The sequence below is a fragment of the Phacochoerus africanus genome, chromosome 15, assembly GCF_016906955.1.
Source record: "Phacochoerus africanus isolate WHEZ1 chromosome 15, ROS_Pafr_v1, whole genome shotgun sequence".
NCBI classification, from domain to species: Eukaryota; Metazoa; Chordata; class Mammalia; order Artiodactyla; family Suidae; genus Phacochoerus; species Phacochoerus africanus.
Genome location: NC_062558.1, coordinates 127,425,758 through 127,441,855, shown reverse-complemented (window position 1 = coordinate 127,441,855; position 16,098 = coordinate 127,425,758). Strand labels below are relative to the sequence as shown.

At 36.8% G+C, this 16,098-nt stretch overlaps 1 protein-coding gene across 3 annotated transcripts in view; it reads left to right on the top strand.

The window, feature by feature from the left end:
• SHTN1 (shootin 1) overlaps positions 1-16,098 on the top strand; it is a 102,008-nt gene that overhangs the window by 44,321 nt on the left and 41,589 nt on the right. For all 3 annotated transcript variants that reach the window (XM_047762014.1, XM_047762012.1, XM_047762013.1), the window contains exons 8-11: positions 1,711-1,805; positions 6,864-7,010; positions 9,768-9,921; positions 12,067-12,166. In XM_047762014.1, the coding sequence (XP_047617970.1) occupies positions 1,711-1,805; positions 6,864-7,010; positions 9,768-9,921; positions 12,067-12,166 (496 nt within the window). The remainder of the gene's footprint in view (positions 1-1,710; positions 1,806-6,863; positions 7,011-9,767; positions 9,922-12,066; positions 12,167-16,098) is intronic.

Sequence of the window (16,098 nt, the reverse complement as noted above, 5' to 3'; positions counted from 1 at the left end):
AGTAGGTAAAGTATGCTATGTACAGGAAATAGTCTGTCATCAAAATTGTATCATATGGTGGAAAGTATGGATATATCTTGAGAAAGGAAAAAAAATGTCAACCTTTACAGCCCAGAGATAAGCACTATTAACATTTCGCTGTATATTCTTCCAGAACAGAGACGGGGGGAAGGGGCAGGTACAAACTATTAGGTATAAAATAAGCTACAAGGATATATTCTAGAACACAGAGAATTTAGCCAATATTTTATAATAAATATAAGGAGAGCATAACCTTTGAAAATAGTGAATCACTGTATTGTACACCAGTAATATAATACTGTGCATCAACTATACTTCAATGAAAAAACTCTATATATACACACATTAAACTGTTTACTAAGCATGTTTATAACATATATGGCAGACGAAGTACCAAGAAAAGAAATACCTCTTTTATCCATTGGTACTTTGCAAGCTGCTGGACATGAATTTCTACTTGTACCTTCCTTTGTTGTTTTTATTGTTTGTTTGTTTTTTGTTTGTTTGTTTTTTAGGGCCACACCTGCAGCATATGGAGGTTCCCAGGCTAGGGGTTGAATTGTAGCTACAACTGCCGACCTACACCACAGCACACTGCAACCCCGGATCCCCTACCCACTGAGTGAGGCCAGGAGTTGAACCCACATCCTCATGGATACTAGTGGGATTCGTTTCTGCAGCACCACAACAGGAGCTCCCTTCCTTTGGATTTTTAATCATTGCTTTTATTCATAGTTTTGCCAGATATGTATCTATCACTAAACAGCATATTTTTAAATTTTGTATGTTTTTGAACTTTATATAAATGATACCATATTGCATATGTCCTTCTGCAGCTCTTTGTGTTTGTAAGGTTCATCCATATCAAAGGATATTGTTGCAGTATGTTTACTTGCACTGCTGTATAATATTTCATTCAGTGGCTATACCAGATTCATTTATCCAGTATCCTACTGGTGGATGTTTGAGTTTTTTTCCAGTTTAAGTTTATATTCCTGTTAACAGTGTTTTTGTTTCCATTATCCTGTATCCTCTCCAAACCTGACATAGCTGTGCTTTTTAATTTTTACCAGTTTCCTCTTTGGTGAGTATAAAAAGGTGTCTGTATTTTTTCTCTCCATTTCCTTGGTTACTAATAAAGACATTTATTGTCCTTTCACATGTTTCCTCTTCTGTAAAATCCTTGTTGATGTGTTTTGTATGTATAGCTTTTAAAAAACAAAAATGAGCTCATTTAAAAAAATATGTCATGAATGTCTTTTCACTCAATAAATCTGCCTATACAATGCAATTTTGATGACAGATATTTCTTGTACATAGCATACTTTACCTACTGATCCTTCAGTGTTAGACCATCTAGATTATTTCTCTATTTTCAGCAATGATGCAGAGAGCTCCTTCTCAACTAAATTTCTGTATATGTTCAAGACTTATTCTCTTAGGAGAACAAATACATTCCTAAAAGTGAAATTGTTGGTCAGAGGGTATGAGTAGTTTTAGATTTTTTGATTCATATGGCCAAGTTACCCTCTTGGGTATAAAAGACTCTTATCAATTTATATTCCAAGCAGCAATGGATGAGGTCCTTATAGCCCTGAATAAGGAATCCTTTACACTACACTATTTTTCATCTATATTCCTGCTAATCTTTGTGGAATATTGTCCATTTTCTTTTCCTTGTCTCCTAAGTGTCCATGCTAGCAGTAGAAGAGTATGAAGAAATGCAGGTGAACTTGGAACTGGAAAAGGACCTTCGAAAGAAAGCAGAGTCATTTGCACAAGAGGTAAATAACTTGCAGAGATCTTCTTATTTTTATTTTTAAAGAACTTTGCAGAGGACATTTCAATGTATTTTTTTTCTATGGCCATACCTGCAGCATATGAAAGTTTCCAGGTCAGGGATCAAACCTGTGCCTCTTCAGCAACCTGAACTGCTGCATTCAGATTCGTAACCCTCTGCTCCATAGTAGAAACTCCTCAAAATGTTTTTTAAGTGCTTGTTGCTTTGACTTAAGGATCAGCAAATTTAGGGAGCCAGCTATGGGATAGTATCAAGTTCATTGGATTTCATTTTCACCATCTGTAAAATGGGCGATGATGCCAATCTAACCAAATGGATTTTAAAATCAAATGGCAGGATTTTTCAAAAGTATTTTGTAAACTATAAAATGCTATATAGGGGAAACAAATTGTGTTTGGGGGTACCCAACTTGTGATGGAAAGTCCAGTTCGAGTACAGGGTTTTCATATATTTCCAGTAGCCTTAAGAATCTAGGTTACAAAGTTCCTTTGTGTCACAGCGGGTTAAGGGTCTGGTGTTGCTGCAGCTGTGGCATAGGCCACAACTGCAGTGGAGGTTTGATCCCTGGCCACGAACTTTAGCATGCCGTAGGTACAGCCAAAAAGTAAAAAAGAGAATCTAGATTCCATCTCAATATACCATCTGAAATAACAATATTGTAGCCTTACTATATCTCTTCAGCTGCTATATGGGCTCTCATACTTGAATTGATTCTTCCACTTGCTGTGGAACATTGTCATTATCTGAGTCTTTCATCAGTGTGCTGATTTTTGTCTCATATTAGAGGTAAGCTTTGAGCTTCTCATGTTCTGGCTTAGCTTTGTTGACATGTCGTTGGGTATTCCGTGGCTCAGGGACTGGTTTCCAGGGAAATGGTGAGGTACCAGTTGCCTGAACTATAAGAGCTTATGATGTGGAGCTGATCTGCATGAGATTTCCATCATGTATAAATATTTTGAATCTGTGTGCATCTTGTAGGTTCAAGGAAAGTAGCTAAGAGAATGTATTTCATTCCTAGGTGGACACATCTAAGATGTAGAAGGAAGACAGAGCGTGGGGTTATGGGGATGACATTTGAAAATTAGATTATGGTTTTGTACAGGAATTTTTCTGTGTTTGAATGTAACTGTGCTAGCAATGAACTCTATAAAAGGTTTAGTCCCAGAAGATCTGATGTGAAATATTATGATTCAGTTTATTCAGAGAATTTAATGAAAGGTGAGTAAATATTGTTTTCTTATGTCTTGGAGGGGAGAAAAAAGATTGAAGTATGTTAAGGCCCTTTGGAAAAAGCTGCCGCATATAAATGATGGAGTTAAATAAATGGTTGAGGGGGAGGGAAAGTAGAGATAATGTGAGGATGCCTCCACTGCAGAGCTGAAAAGGTTGGCTGATTTTGACCTGAATGCTACGGTCTTATTTTGAGAGACATTTTTCAGTTTTCCATCTGTTCTTTGTAGAATGATGTTAGAATACAAAGCAGCTCAAAGAAAAACTTGAAGGCCATGCAGTAGCAGAGAGGACAGATGGAAGAAGTAAGATTCCTCTAAGAATATGAAAATGAATGATTTAGTATGCGTGCACCTTGTAGTGAATCCTGGAAACAGGGATGCTCACACATGAACCCCGAATGAGGAGAGAGCAGTGTGAGGAGGAGAGCAAGAGCAGTGGAGGTCATACTCCTGGTAGCCTAAGTATTTGCAGCTGTGCTCAATAATTTTACAATATCTAGGTTTGATCTACCCAATAGTGAGAATAAAATACAAAGCTAGATTAAAATTAGGATACCTTCCCTTTTGCAGACTTTACAGATTCTCAGATTTTCAACAGATAATGGCTGTTGGTGCATAACTTAGTTTAACCAGAGAAGTACAACTTTTGCATTTTGTTTCTTAGTGTGTTCAGCAAACATCTGTTAAGCCAGACAGTGTTCTGATATTGGGAATATGTATTAATAGTAAAGAAAGCGGATGAGATCACTGCCTGTTGGAGTGTACAACACAGAGCCTTAGAAACCAATTTTTAAGGTTAATTTATGTTACATTTTTAATTACAAAAGGAAGATATATACCTTGTAAAAATACAAATAATTCTCAAGTCTGTAAATTAAAAATGAAATGTTTCTTCCTTACTTCTGCTCGCACTTGTCCATTTAAAATCTAAAACCAGGGATTCCCTGGTGGCCTAGCAGTTAAGGACTCAGTGTTGTCACTGCTTTGGCTCGGGTTCAATTCCTGGCCTGGGAACTTCTGCATGTCGTGGGTGTAGCCAAAAAAAATAAAAAGCAAGAACACTGTAAACCAGCTATAATGGAAAAATAAAGATCATTATATAAAAAAGAAAAAAAAAATCTCCCACAAAGAAGTAAGTCTTCATACTGTGTTAAGTTTTTGTATTTCTTTAATGTAATTTCAGTTTTTGATGACTTTCTTGTACTTTTTCAGTACATTTCTTTTTGCTGTGTAGTTTTTCTTTTCTCTATTTAAAGGTGTGCATACCTTTTTCAACACGTAGTCCCAATGCACTGTGAGATATTATGTAATCATTTCTTTCCAGATAACTCAGATTATGATGTTTTAATGTTATTTTGGAAATAATTACATATTAACGATAGAATATTTTCTTCTCGTACTTTGAAAAGATTTAGGAAATTTCTCAGAAATACTGATACCAGTGATGTTATTTGTCTGATAATGAACTTGTGTAACCAACAAGTTCTTACCATAGCTAAAAACCAAATTCATTAGTGTTTGGTAACTGAAATTTCTCTTAAAGTGTAGAAAAGGTTGTCTCATGGGTAATATTTTTCAAGTGACCATTATTATTGAAAAGGATTTCTTTTCTGTATATTCTTCTTGTATTGCAATTTAGAGATTGTTACAGGATTTTACAAAAGAAATTCATGTTATTAACATCCCTAAGGCATAATCTTTTTTTCTCTCCAAAATAACAGAGTTGAGACAATTTATAATCATGTAAAGTACCTGAGTGCTACATGGAAAAGGAGAACTATCCCTTTTCCCAAGAGAGAACCAAAGCGCAGAGAAGCATTGCAGGGAGAGTAATAAAGCCGCCCTTGGCATTGACAGTCTGCTTATGCCGACATTGTCTTACTGCCCAGCTCCCACCTCTGTCTTGGTCAGCCCCACTGACAACTACCTCTCTGCCCGCTACTGAACTCTGGGCTCTCTTGGTGAAAGGCCTCACTTACTGAAAAGCCAGAGCATCATTTACTTAGATATCATTTCTTGGCCTTTCTCGTTGACTCTTTGAGATATTTTCTAAAACACCAGCAAGGGACTCCAACCAGTTAAGTTTTAAGAGGGAAAATTGTATAAAAAAAGAAATTACTATAATAAGTTATCTGAAATAACCCATTTCAATTAAACCGTTGGTCTCAAATTTAAGATAATATGATGGAATATAGAAGTTCCCGTTGTGGCTGAACGGTAACAAAACCAACTAGTATCCATGAGGACCTGGGTTCAATCCCTGGTCTCATTGGCCTCACTCAGTGGGTTGAGGATCCGGCATTGCCATGAGTTGTGGTGTAGGCTGGCAACTGCAGCTCCAATTCGACCCCTAGCCTGGGCAAGTCCATAGGCTGCATGTGTGGGCCTAAAAAGACACACAAAAAAGAGATAGCATGGGAGAGTACTGATTATTCTTTCCTAGTGTGTGGCTGCCTCTGGTCTCACTTTTCTCTAGCCCAGCACTTGTGCACATGCACACACTCATCCACTCATGCTATCTCCTTACCTGTTCATACACAGAAATGAAGAGTCAGATGGAAGAAGAATTAAAGTTCACTTGGAAATGTTGTTCTATTGTAAGATGGGCCTAATTTCAGAATTTGTAGAATATTTCATGCTTGGAATCACTCATTGACTGCCTTACGTAGGGTATTAAGAAAATGAAATGAGGTGACTAGAAAATAATGTTTTTTTCAGTCGTGTAAAGTGGTGATGATTAAATGAATCATGTATGTAAATTGCCAAATAAAATGCTTAGTAAATATTAATATACCTTTTCCATTCTCCTCTTTCCCTTCCTACTGTTAACTATTTCGTCACTGGGTGAAAACTAAGTGGTTAAAAACAAAACCTTAGGTCTAGGAAATAGCAGAGCAAGGAGATTAACCAGTGATTAAGAGCTTGGGCTTGTAAATCAGTCACATCTGTGTTTAAATCTTTTTTTTTTTTTTTTGTCTTTTCCAGGGCCTCTCCTGCGGCATATGGAGGTTCCCAGGCTAGGAGTCTAATCAGAGCTGTAGCCACCGGCCTCTGCCAGAGCCACAGCAACATGGAATCCGAGCCGCGTCTGTGACCCTCACCACTGCTCACAGCAATACCAGATCCTTAACCCATTGAGCGAGGCCAGGGATCAAACCCGCAACCTCATGGTTCCTAGTCGGATTCGTTAACCACTGAGCCACGACGGGAACTCCTGTGTTTAAATCTTGATCTTACCACTTACATGTGTCTTTTGGAAAGATGCTTAACCCCTCTGAGCCTCAGTTACGTTATTAGTAAAAGTGAGATATAGTGTCTACTTGACAGCTGTGTCCTTAGGGTTAGATAATATAATATGTACGTAAAATGATTGCTACCGTATCTATCACATAGTGTTTAGTACATTTTAGCTTTTCATAGCGGATGCATTTAACTCAGGGTTAATGTAAGGATTAAAATAATGTATATAAAATATTTAGTAGAATACCTGTTATAAGTTCTTGATAAATATTAGCTGCTACTGTTAATCAGTGTATTCTAAAGCAATAACAAAATATTAAAAGCTACAGTGTAAGACTAAGCTATCGTATATATACTGTGCTGATACAGGGTAAAAGTTCTGAAGATTGTATAAAAGTTACAAATAAAATCATAGCCATCATTCCTTCTAAAACTGTTATACTACAATCCAGAAATTTCCTTTAACTTTTTAGTAAAAACTCCACAAACTTTTTCCTTTTGCTCAAATTTCATTTGAGGAGATATGTGAGAAGGATTGGTATACACATTTTTGTAATTAACTTTGGCAGATGTTTATTGAACAAAACAAGCTAAAGAGACAAAGCCACCTTCTACTGCAGAGTTCTGCTCCTGACCAGCAGCTTTTAAAAGCTTTAGATGAAAATGCAAAACTCATCCAGCTCCTTGAAGAAGAGAGAATTCAGCATCAACAGAAGGTAACAGATTGTCTTCTGGAGTTTTTTTTTTTTTAATTTTTTTTTGTCTTTTGTCTTTTTTTTGTTGTTGTTGTTGTTGTTGCTATTTCTTGGGCCGCTCCCTCGGCATATGGAGGTTCCCAGGCTAGGGGTCTAATCGGAGCTGTAGCCACCGGCCTACGCCAGAGCCACAGCAACGCGGGATCCGAGCCGCGTCTGCAACCTACACCACAGCTCACGGCAACGCCGGATCGTTAACCCACTGAGCAAGGGCAGGGACCGAACCCGCAACCTCATGGTTCCTAGTCAGATTCATTAACCACTGTGCCATGACGGGAACTCTTGTCTTCTGGAGTTTTAATATACACACACATACTTAAAATGAGAGGAGTCAGTTCAATCCCTCATCGTCCCAGGATTTTGCCTAAGTTGTGAAGTCTTTACAGTCTTTTCACCTTTTAGGGAAAAAAAAAACACCTACCAAATGAATTTAATTTAGTAGTCAGCTAAATGTATAGCACACTGTTGTAAATTTATGATGTTCCTTTAAACTATCTGAAAGGTCGGGAGAAGTGAGGGAAAGAGACACCTCGAAGAGACCTTGGATAATGCAGTTTGGAAATCTATCAGTTGATTGTTTTCTGGAGACGGCAAGTGCACTCAGAGAGTGTACTGTGTATTGGTCTCAAAGAGCTGGTGGGAGGGGTGTCGGTTTTATTCAAAGAGGGAGGAAGAGTCCGTGTTCATAGTAATTGTTTGCTTGGAGAAAATTTCTGATTTTGTAAACTTGCACAAATGTCTGTGTTTAAGTGGTTATTTTAGTTTGAGTAGAGCTATTCCAGCTGACACAGCCTACCCCTGTGTGCTGGGCAGAAAGGACAGTCATCCTGATGGGTGAGAAAGGGAGGCAGAGAGGCGAAGAGGTGGAACAAAGCCTATCCAACTAATGAAACCACTTAAGAAGATTGCATCAATATTTATACTGTTTACCGTGTACCTAGTTTGAGCAGGAAAGGCTGTTAGCTGCCATTTGTTATCACCTGTCGAGGTCTTTTTAAGCAGCGATATTGACATTCAATCCTTGGAAGTTCCTAGAATTTTTACACAGTTGGTTGTAAGGCAATGTTAATGTTTTTTTTCTTCAGTAAGAAATGTTGGCATGTGTGTGGAGAACCTCTCGATGAGTAGGTGGTCACACTGGTTTTCCCTGGGAAAGAAGCCTGGGGAATAGGATAGAATTTTTTTCTTTTTTTTTTTTCTTTTTCTTCTCCTTTGGTCCCCATATACAGGAAATAACCTTTTCAAATAAAGAGAGAATGAAAGAATGTTTTTTATTTAACTTATGTTAGAATATTTTGGTTCCGAAAAGTTCCACTGCTTGTAGTTAATTCACTTAGGGAATAATGCATGCTAAGAACTTACGAAATTGTGTTGAAGTGTGGAACTAAATTGTTGTATATGTACCTTGTTGGGGTAGGGGGAGAGGTACTAAAGATTAGATAAAAGTTATGAATGAAATTATAGCAATCAGTACTTCTAAACCTGTTATATTATGCTATAAAATTATTCTGGATAACATATATTTATAATATATATAAAATTATATATATATGTATTTTTTGCTTTTTAGGGCTGCACCCATGGCATATGGAAATTCTCAGGCTAAGGGTTGAATTGGAGCTGTAGCTGCCAGCTTACGCCACAGCCACAGCAATGCAGGATTCGAGTCACATCTGCGACATACACCGAAGCTCACAGTAACACTGACCCTTAACCCACTGAGCGAGGGCAGGGATCGAACTCGCATCCTCATGGATACTAGTCATATTTGTTTCCACTGAGCCACAACGGGAACTCCATATTCTGAATAGTCTTTAATGTATGTGGTTGAAAATATTTCTTACTGGTCTCTAAGGTTCCTTGCAGATTCAGCAATCTTTTAAACACAGCTGTGTTGTTTTGATGATTATAAAAATATCTTTTGCCTCTTCTAGTAAATAAATTTTTACAATACAGAAAAAATTAAAGAAGAAAATTAAGATTACCTGAGAATCCCATATTTGGATGCATATACAAACTTTATGTAATTATATAACTTTATGAATACAGTTTGAATGGAATCATACCAGGCATATCGCTGTTTTTTTTTTCAGTTGGTAGTATATCATCCCCTATCAGTGTATCATGAACTATGTGACTTTAAATGGTTGTATAGTATTTCATTTAATGACCACTCCATTATTTATTAAATCAATAATATTGTTGGATGTTAAAGTTATCTCCAAATTTCCCTGTTACAGAGAACACTTTAATGAATATATTTGAACCTTTGTCTTACTATTTCTTTAAAACAAATTCTGAAAAAGTATTATTGAGTTAAAGACCTTTTTTTCTTCTTATTTTTAAAAATATATTTGTGACCAAATTGCCCTCCCCGAGTCTTTTTCATAATACCTGAATTTTTCTCTTAAAAATGGGCACAAAAGTATTAATCTGTTTTAAATGCAGTTTTTTACTTAAATGACTATTTTCCTTTTTTAATCATGTTTAAACATTAAATTATCTGGCTCATAAGTCTCCAGTAAATTTATATTGAATTTCATGGCTGATAATGATTTTAAGTATAATCTGTATCCCAGAATTTGTGTGGCTTTTAAGATGACTGGACTCTCTTTGCTGTTAAATACAAAGTAAAAGAGAAGCATTCGTTTTTCTTCTTATTTTCCTTGACAGAGGAAAAACTGTATCACCCCATAAATGTCTGTTTATAACTTATAGGTCAAGGAATTAGAAGAGCAGCTACAAAATGAAACTCTCCACAAAGAGATACACAGCCTCAAACAGCAGCTGGAGCTTCTAGAAGAGGATAAAAAAGAATTGGAATTAAAATATCAGAATTCTGAGGAGAAAGCTAGAAATTTAAAGCATTCCGGTAAAAGCATTGCGTAGGCTATTATGTCTTACTATTAATTTGAATCTCTCATGACCAGTAAAAACCTGGCATATAGTTGGTTCAGAATATTTCCTGAATTCTATAGAAAAATACCAAGATTTGTTTTAAATTCCTTCATTTCTATCACAATTCAATAGAATAGCCGCTGTAATCAAGTGATTTGCAAATATTTAAGCTTCTTTTTTGGACTCAGAGCCTTTGTGAGCATCACATAACAGCATTAAGAGACAGAGAAGAGATACTATTAATGTTGGAAGATCAAAACTTCAGCTTTTCTCAGGGCTTCAGAGAGGAATGTTCATTCAGTACTTATTTTGTTCATTTTAGGGTGCATTTTTAAAAAGAAACTTTTTAGGTTCATACTGGCTTCATTTTTGGTGTCTAATTATACACACGAAATAATACTTTTCACACCTAACAATAAAATGGGCAACAATATATATATTAAATGGAAAAACTTTTAAAACACCAGGGGATATTTAAAGGATTTATTCATTCAGTCTTAGAAGGCTTAACAGGAATGTGTGAGTTGGATTTCTACACAGGGATAAGTAATAAGTTTCTGTTGGAAGGTAGGTAATTTAAGGAGGCAGGTCGTTCCCTTTATAACAGCTTCAATATTCACTTTAGAATTTTTTGGTTAATTTTATACTAGAATTTTGAAATCTGTACAGAAGAACCAAGTAGGCTTTTCTTCCTTTAAAAAATATTAAAAATACCTCTAATCCACAATGAAAATTAATTACAATTTTTAAAAACATTGATCGAAAATGAAGAAAATAGCCCATTCTTTTTAGTGACTGTCAGGGTAGTGTGTAGCAAAAGCCATCTTTATTGTAAATGAGACACACGCTAGAGATACTTGAGATTGGTTTTGAACATGTTTTATTTAGCATATGCTGTATGTGTACCCACCCATACCCAATAGCCTAGGGTGCTATAAGAAATATAGAAGAAAAGAAACCAAACTCACTTTGGAGAAATAGACATATGCATATGAAATAACTAGGGGATACTTTTTTTTTTTGGTCTTTTGTCTTTTTAGGGTCACACCTGAGGCATATGGAAGTTCCCAAGCTGGGGGTCTCATCAGAGCTGTAGCCACCGGCTTATGCCACAGCCACAGCAATGCCAGATCTGAGCCACGTCCATGACCTACACCACAGCTCACGGTAGCGCCAGATCCTTAACCCTCTGAGCGAGGCCAGGGATCAAACCTGCATCCTCATGTATGCTACACAGCATGTATTTCCACTGAGCCACGACGGGAACTCCATCTAGGGGATTCTTGATGTTGGAGAGCCTAGCCCACGCTGCTTACTTAGTGTTGAGAGTAAAAACAAATGGACAGACTCTTAGGGTAAAGTCAGTCCTAGAAAGTGGAATGGCTGTGGAGAGGGAGAGCTGTTCCTGCGTGCAGTACCTAGCGCATTAGAGCCCAATTAGAGGTATTCACCTTGTGATTAAAAATTTAAATTGAGCTTCTTGAAGTCAGAAATTGTGACTTGAACAGCACCAAGCATGTTCTCTTTCACATTGTTGGTGAAATTAATGGCTTGAATGAATTGAAAGAATACATTGTGTTTCCAGAATTCTCTTCAAGAGAGCAAAAAGTTTCTGAATTAAACACTTGAGAGTCTTAAGTCTGGTTAGAATCATGAGCTCTAAGATTTGTAGTTTTTGAAGGAAAGTAAGTGGAGGAGGAAAGTATGCTATTAAAATTCATCACTGTCATCTTTAAAATTAATTCTTGGTCTGTACACTTTAGAAATCAAGTATTAATGATTTCTTAGTATCTGAGTAGTGTGTTCTGTTAACAAATGTTTCTTCAACCTACTCAATTCTTACTTCCCACCTGTCCAGCCATTGTCTTGATTTTTTTTTCCTTTTCCATAGTTTGTATATACAGCAAAAAGATGGTAACAGTTACTTATAACATACGTAAGGCCTCTTTTGCTGGATGTTGAAAAGTTTTAAAATGTTCTGCAGTTTCATACTGAAATTTCTAACTTTGGCTTAATAGAAGAATTTGATTTTGAGAGAGGTTGTTTTTTTCCTTTACATGTAAATAAGTTGTCAAGTTGCTTATTTCAGCTCTTTTCTGAATGCTTGCTCTCTGTGCAGTTGATGAACTCCAGAAACGAGTGAACCAGTCTGAGAATTCAGTACCTCCACCACCTCCTCCTCCACCACCACTTCCCCCTCCTCCCCCCAATCCTATCCGGTAAGCACATCTGGGAAGACCGTTCTGCAGCAAATATTATTCCTTTGTAGGGAAACTAAAGTTCGTGTTATTGGTATCCTTTTGAAAAAATACTGGCTTAGATTGCATCATTAGAGGGGGCTAAAAGTACGAACAATATCAGCAGGTGTTTCTCTCAGAGAATGCATTTTCTGAAAGCCAATGTATTATTCACCTCTTGTAATATATATAGAAAGGGCCTTAAACACCTGACAAAGACATCTTGTGGCCCACAGTATTCTGTTGCAGATGTTGGAGTTTCATGTGGATGTTCCAAGCCAAAGAGGTAGACATTTAAAAAAACTTCTCAATACTTCAGTTTTAAAATTTCAGTCTACCTCATTGGATTTCCTTCGATGAAGAGCAAGGAATTTTGAGCTTCTCTAGAATGCATTCATATTTTTCTTTTACTAATATGAATTTGAAAAGCTCGGGTTTGTGCAGTTATTTAAAAAAGAAAATTATTGGGGTTCCCATCGTGACACAGCGGAAACGAATCTGACTAGGAACCATGAGGTTGCAGACTCCATCCCTGGCCTTGCTCAGAGGGTTAAGGATCCAGTGTTGCCATGAGCTGTGGTGTAGGTCGCAGATACGGCTCGGATCTGATGTTGCTGTGGCTATGGCGTAGGCCAGCAGTTGTAGCTCTGACTGGACCCCTAGCCTGGGAACCTACATATGCCGTGGGTGCAGCTCTAAAAAGCAAAAAATAAATAAGTAAATAAATAATAAAATTACTGAATTAACAAGTCTTATGGCACTAATTGTTTATAAACTAGTAATTAAACTAAAAGTACTAATTATTTTTTACCTCTAACCTCATATAAACCTTCAACAATTCTGAGAGAGGAACCTTCCATTAGTAAGAAGAAGAAATATTATGTTTAAATTTTTATGACAGAAAATCATATATGCAGACAAAAAAATTCACTTTTTCTGCGCTGAGTGACTTATTGATGTCACATGCCTGAGTTAGACACAATATACCCACCCTGGGAGATCTAGAGTCAACTTTTGCCTTCTTTGTGGCTCTTCGTTTCACTGTCCAGATATGTAAGACAACCTACTTGCCACCGTAACGGTTTACCTTCTCCTGTCATCATGTTAGCCACTTAATTTATTCTAGAACAAATAGAGTTTAAAATTTTGCTAGATTTTTACCTTTCATTAACTCATGTGATTTGTTTAATCCCTTCACACAGAGAAGCCATTTATTCATACTTTGCACGTTTGCTGATCCATCTGAATAGAATGTGTAGCGTGTTCCTCCCACACGACTATGAAAATGGATCTTTGCCTTTTAAAAAGATTCTCATTAGTTTCCTTACTGAGTAGGGTATGACATAATCTACTTTAAGCCAAGAGTCAATTGAAAGAATTTCAGGTATTTTAAATTCATTCTTTCCTGGGTAGCTAAATCTGTAGGAGATATTCTGAATTTGACATTTAAAATAGGAAATTCATCACTTTGATCTTTTTCTAAGGTCTGGAATTTTGAGCTTGATCAGAAAGGTCACTTCTGTCTGTGAGGAAGGACAAGTATTAAAAAGTGATTATAATTTTGCTGTTGGCCTTTAATTTTTACTCTCAGAAATCTTGAGAGCTCTTGGAATTAAAAGTAAAGTACAACCTAAATAGAATATTTTCCCAAAAAGCTCCCTACAGTTATATTGAGAAATGAATGTAGGATTCAGACTATGAAAAAAGCATGAACTCATATTTTATAAGTCCCGTTAAAGAAATTTTTCATTGAATAACATGACTGATTTTTATTTTTAGATAAATTTAAATAATACAAGACATAATTTCTCAGTAGAAAGAGATTTTTTTGGTAAGGAGTACTTCACTATCAAAGAAATATATTTGCATATGCATTGAGTTTCAATGGACTTTGAATCCAGTAATCAAGGTTTTCCAACTTTGTTTCTGATATAGATCATGGATAGAAGTAAAAGTGGAAAAAAGAGAGGAAGGCCTTTGGCTTTAAGTGGCTTTTTTGCTTTCCCCCTCTTCCTGCTCCTTTCACCTAGAAGACAGATGGGAGAGAGGTGAGAGAGGAAAAAGGTTTTGTAGCAGGGTTGATGAAAGGACAGGTCCTGGCCAGGTGTGGCTTTGCGGGGGAGGAGAGGGCCTATTAGGGTTCTTGAGTCAGAAGGCAGGACAGAGCAGATGTCCTTGTTTCAAGGCCGTCAGGCCGAGGGATTTTTCTCTTACTTGGGGGAGGGTCACTCTTGTTGTCTTCAAGCCTTCAACTGATTGGTGAGGCCCATCCTATTTAAGGGAGGGCAAGCCACTTCACTCAGGCTACCTATTTAAGTGTTAATCTTACCTAGATTCTTGCAGAAACACTAAGAATAATGTTTGGCCATATATCTGAGTACCCCATGGCCCAGTCAAGTTGATTCATAAAATTAACCGTCATGGGGCTGTGAAGAACACTTCTTGAAGAATTTCAGGGTGAATATTTTCCATTGAGCTGTTCCATCATTGGGGGACACTTAGCTGGAAGCTTTTGTCCCTTCACTTGAAGTGGCTGTGAAGCAGGACAGTTTTAGGCAGAGTTCTTGGTTGGCTGGTCCCAGATGCCTTGTCCTGGTCTTCTCATCTGTCCTGTGAAACCCACACTGCCTGTTTCCTCTCTAATCTAATTACCGTCTGGACCAATGGTTCTTTTTTAATATTATTACAGATAATTTCCCTCTGGGCACCATATCAGTCTTCAACTTATAGTTTAATTCAGAACATTTAAAGCTAACACTTTCTCTCATCTCTTAGGTGGTTTACAATGATGAACATATATTCTTAGTTCACATGTGTAAATATATACAAATACTCTAAGCAGTACAAATAACTTCTTTGTAATCTTTATGTACAATAATGTACACTCCCCAAATTTCCTCTCAGAATCAGAGGTGTGGCCATTACAAAGTGTTGTGAGAAGGTGAGGAGAGGCGTCTGATTAGTGAGAGCCCTCCCAAGGCTCCTTTTATGAAATATTAAGTAGACATTGAATACTCCTGCCTTCAGTTGGCAGAATGGAAAAACTTAAGTTTGCATTATTTCATTCCTCCCAACTTATGAAATGTGCTTATTTTAAAGTTTTCTGTGCAAATTAGAAGTCCTAACTTTTATGACAACAATTTAATTCCATTTGGGGCCACCATGAGCCCAAAGAAGATGAACGAGACAAAGTCAAAAGCTCAGTGATGATCATTTCCCAGTTGGTAAGTCCTGGTGGAGCAGGATGTCGTGCTTTTTTTTCTCTCTGTGCTTTGTGGGAGATTGTTCAGTGTGTTGGAGAAATTTCAGAAAAGGCAGTTAGAGAGGGGATTGATGATATAACCAAAGATAGAAGTGAGAAGTAAAAAAGAAAAAAAAATCTAAAAATGGTAATGGCTAAGGACCATCGAGTTGTTCTGTCTTCAGAGTGAGTAATATGGTTCCTCTTTTTGTAGAGGCAACATTATGCCTTTTTTACCCTCTACTGCTAGCTTCCCTGTGTGTCTTCCTCAAGACTGTTTTGTCAAATCCAGTTTACCACACTGAAGATATTGTTAATGTGGTTGAAAGAATTTAAGGGTTCTTGATTCATTTTGGGGGAACTTTTTTTAGGAAGGGATAATAACATATATAGAAGAGTACACAAAGTTATGTACAGTTTAAAAATAAGATAAAGTGAGTATTCATGTAATCACCATCCAGTAGAATAATGCTGGTACTCTTTTATCCTTTTTTTAAAGAGAAGAGTTTTTGCCTATATATATCCATAAACAACTGTAAATACATATGTGGTCTATTTTCCTTACATACTTTGAATTTTAGTGTATTCCTTTGTGTCTTGTTCTTTTCACGTTACATTGTCTTGTAAGATTCATCCATGTTATTTTATGTAGCCATAGCTCATTCATATTCAT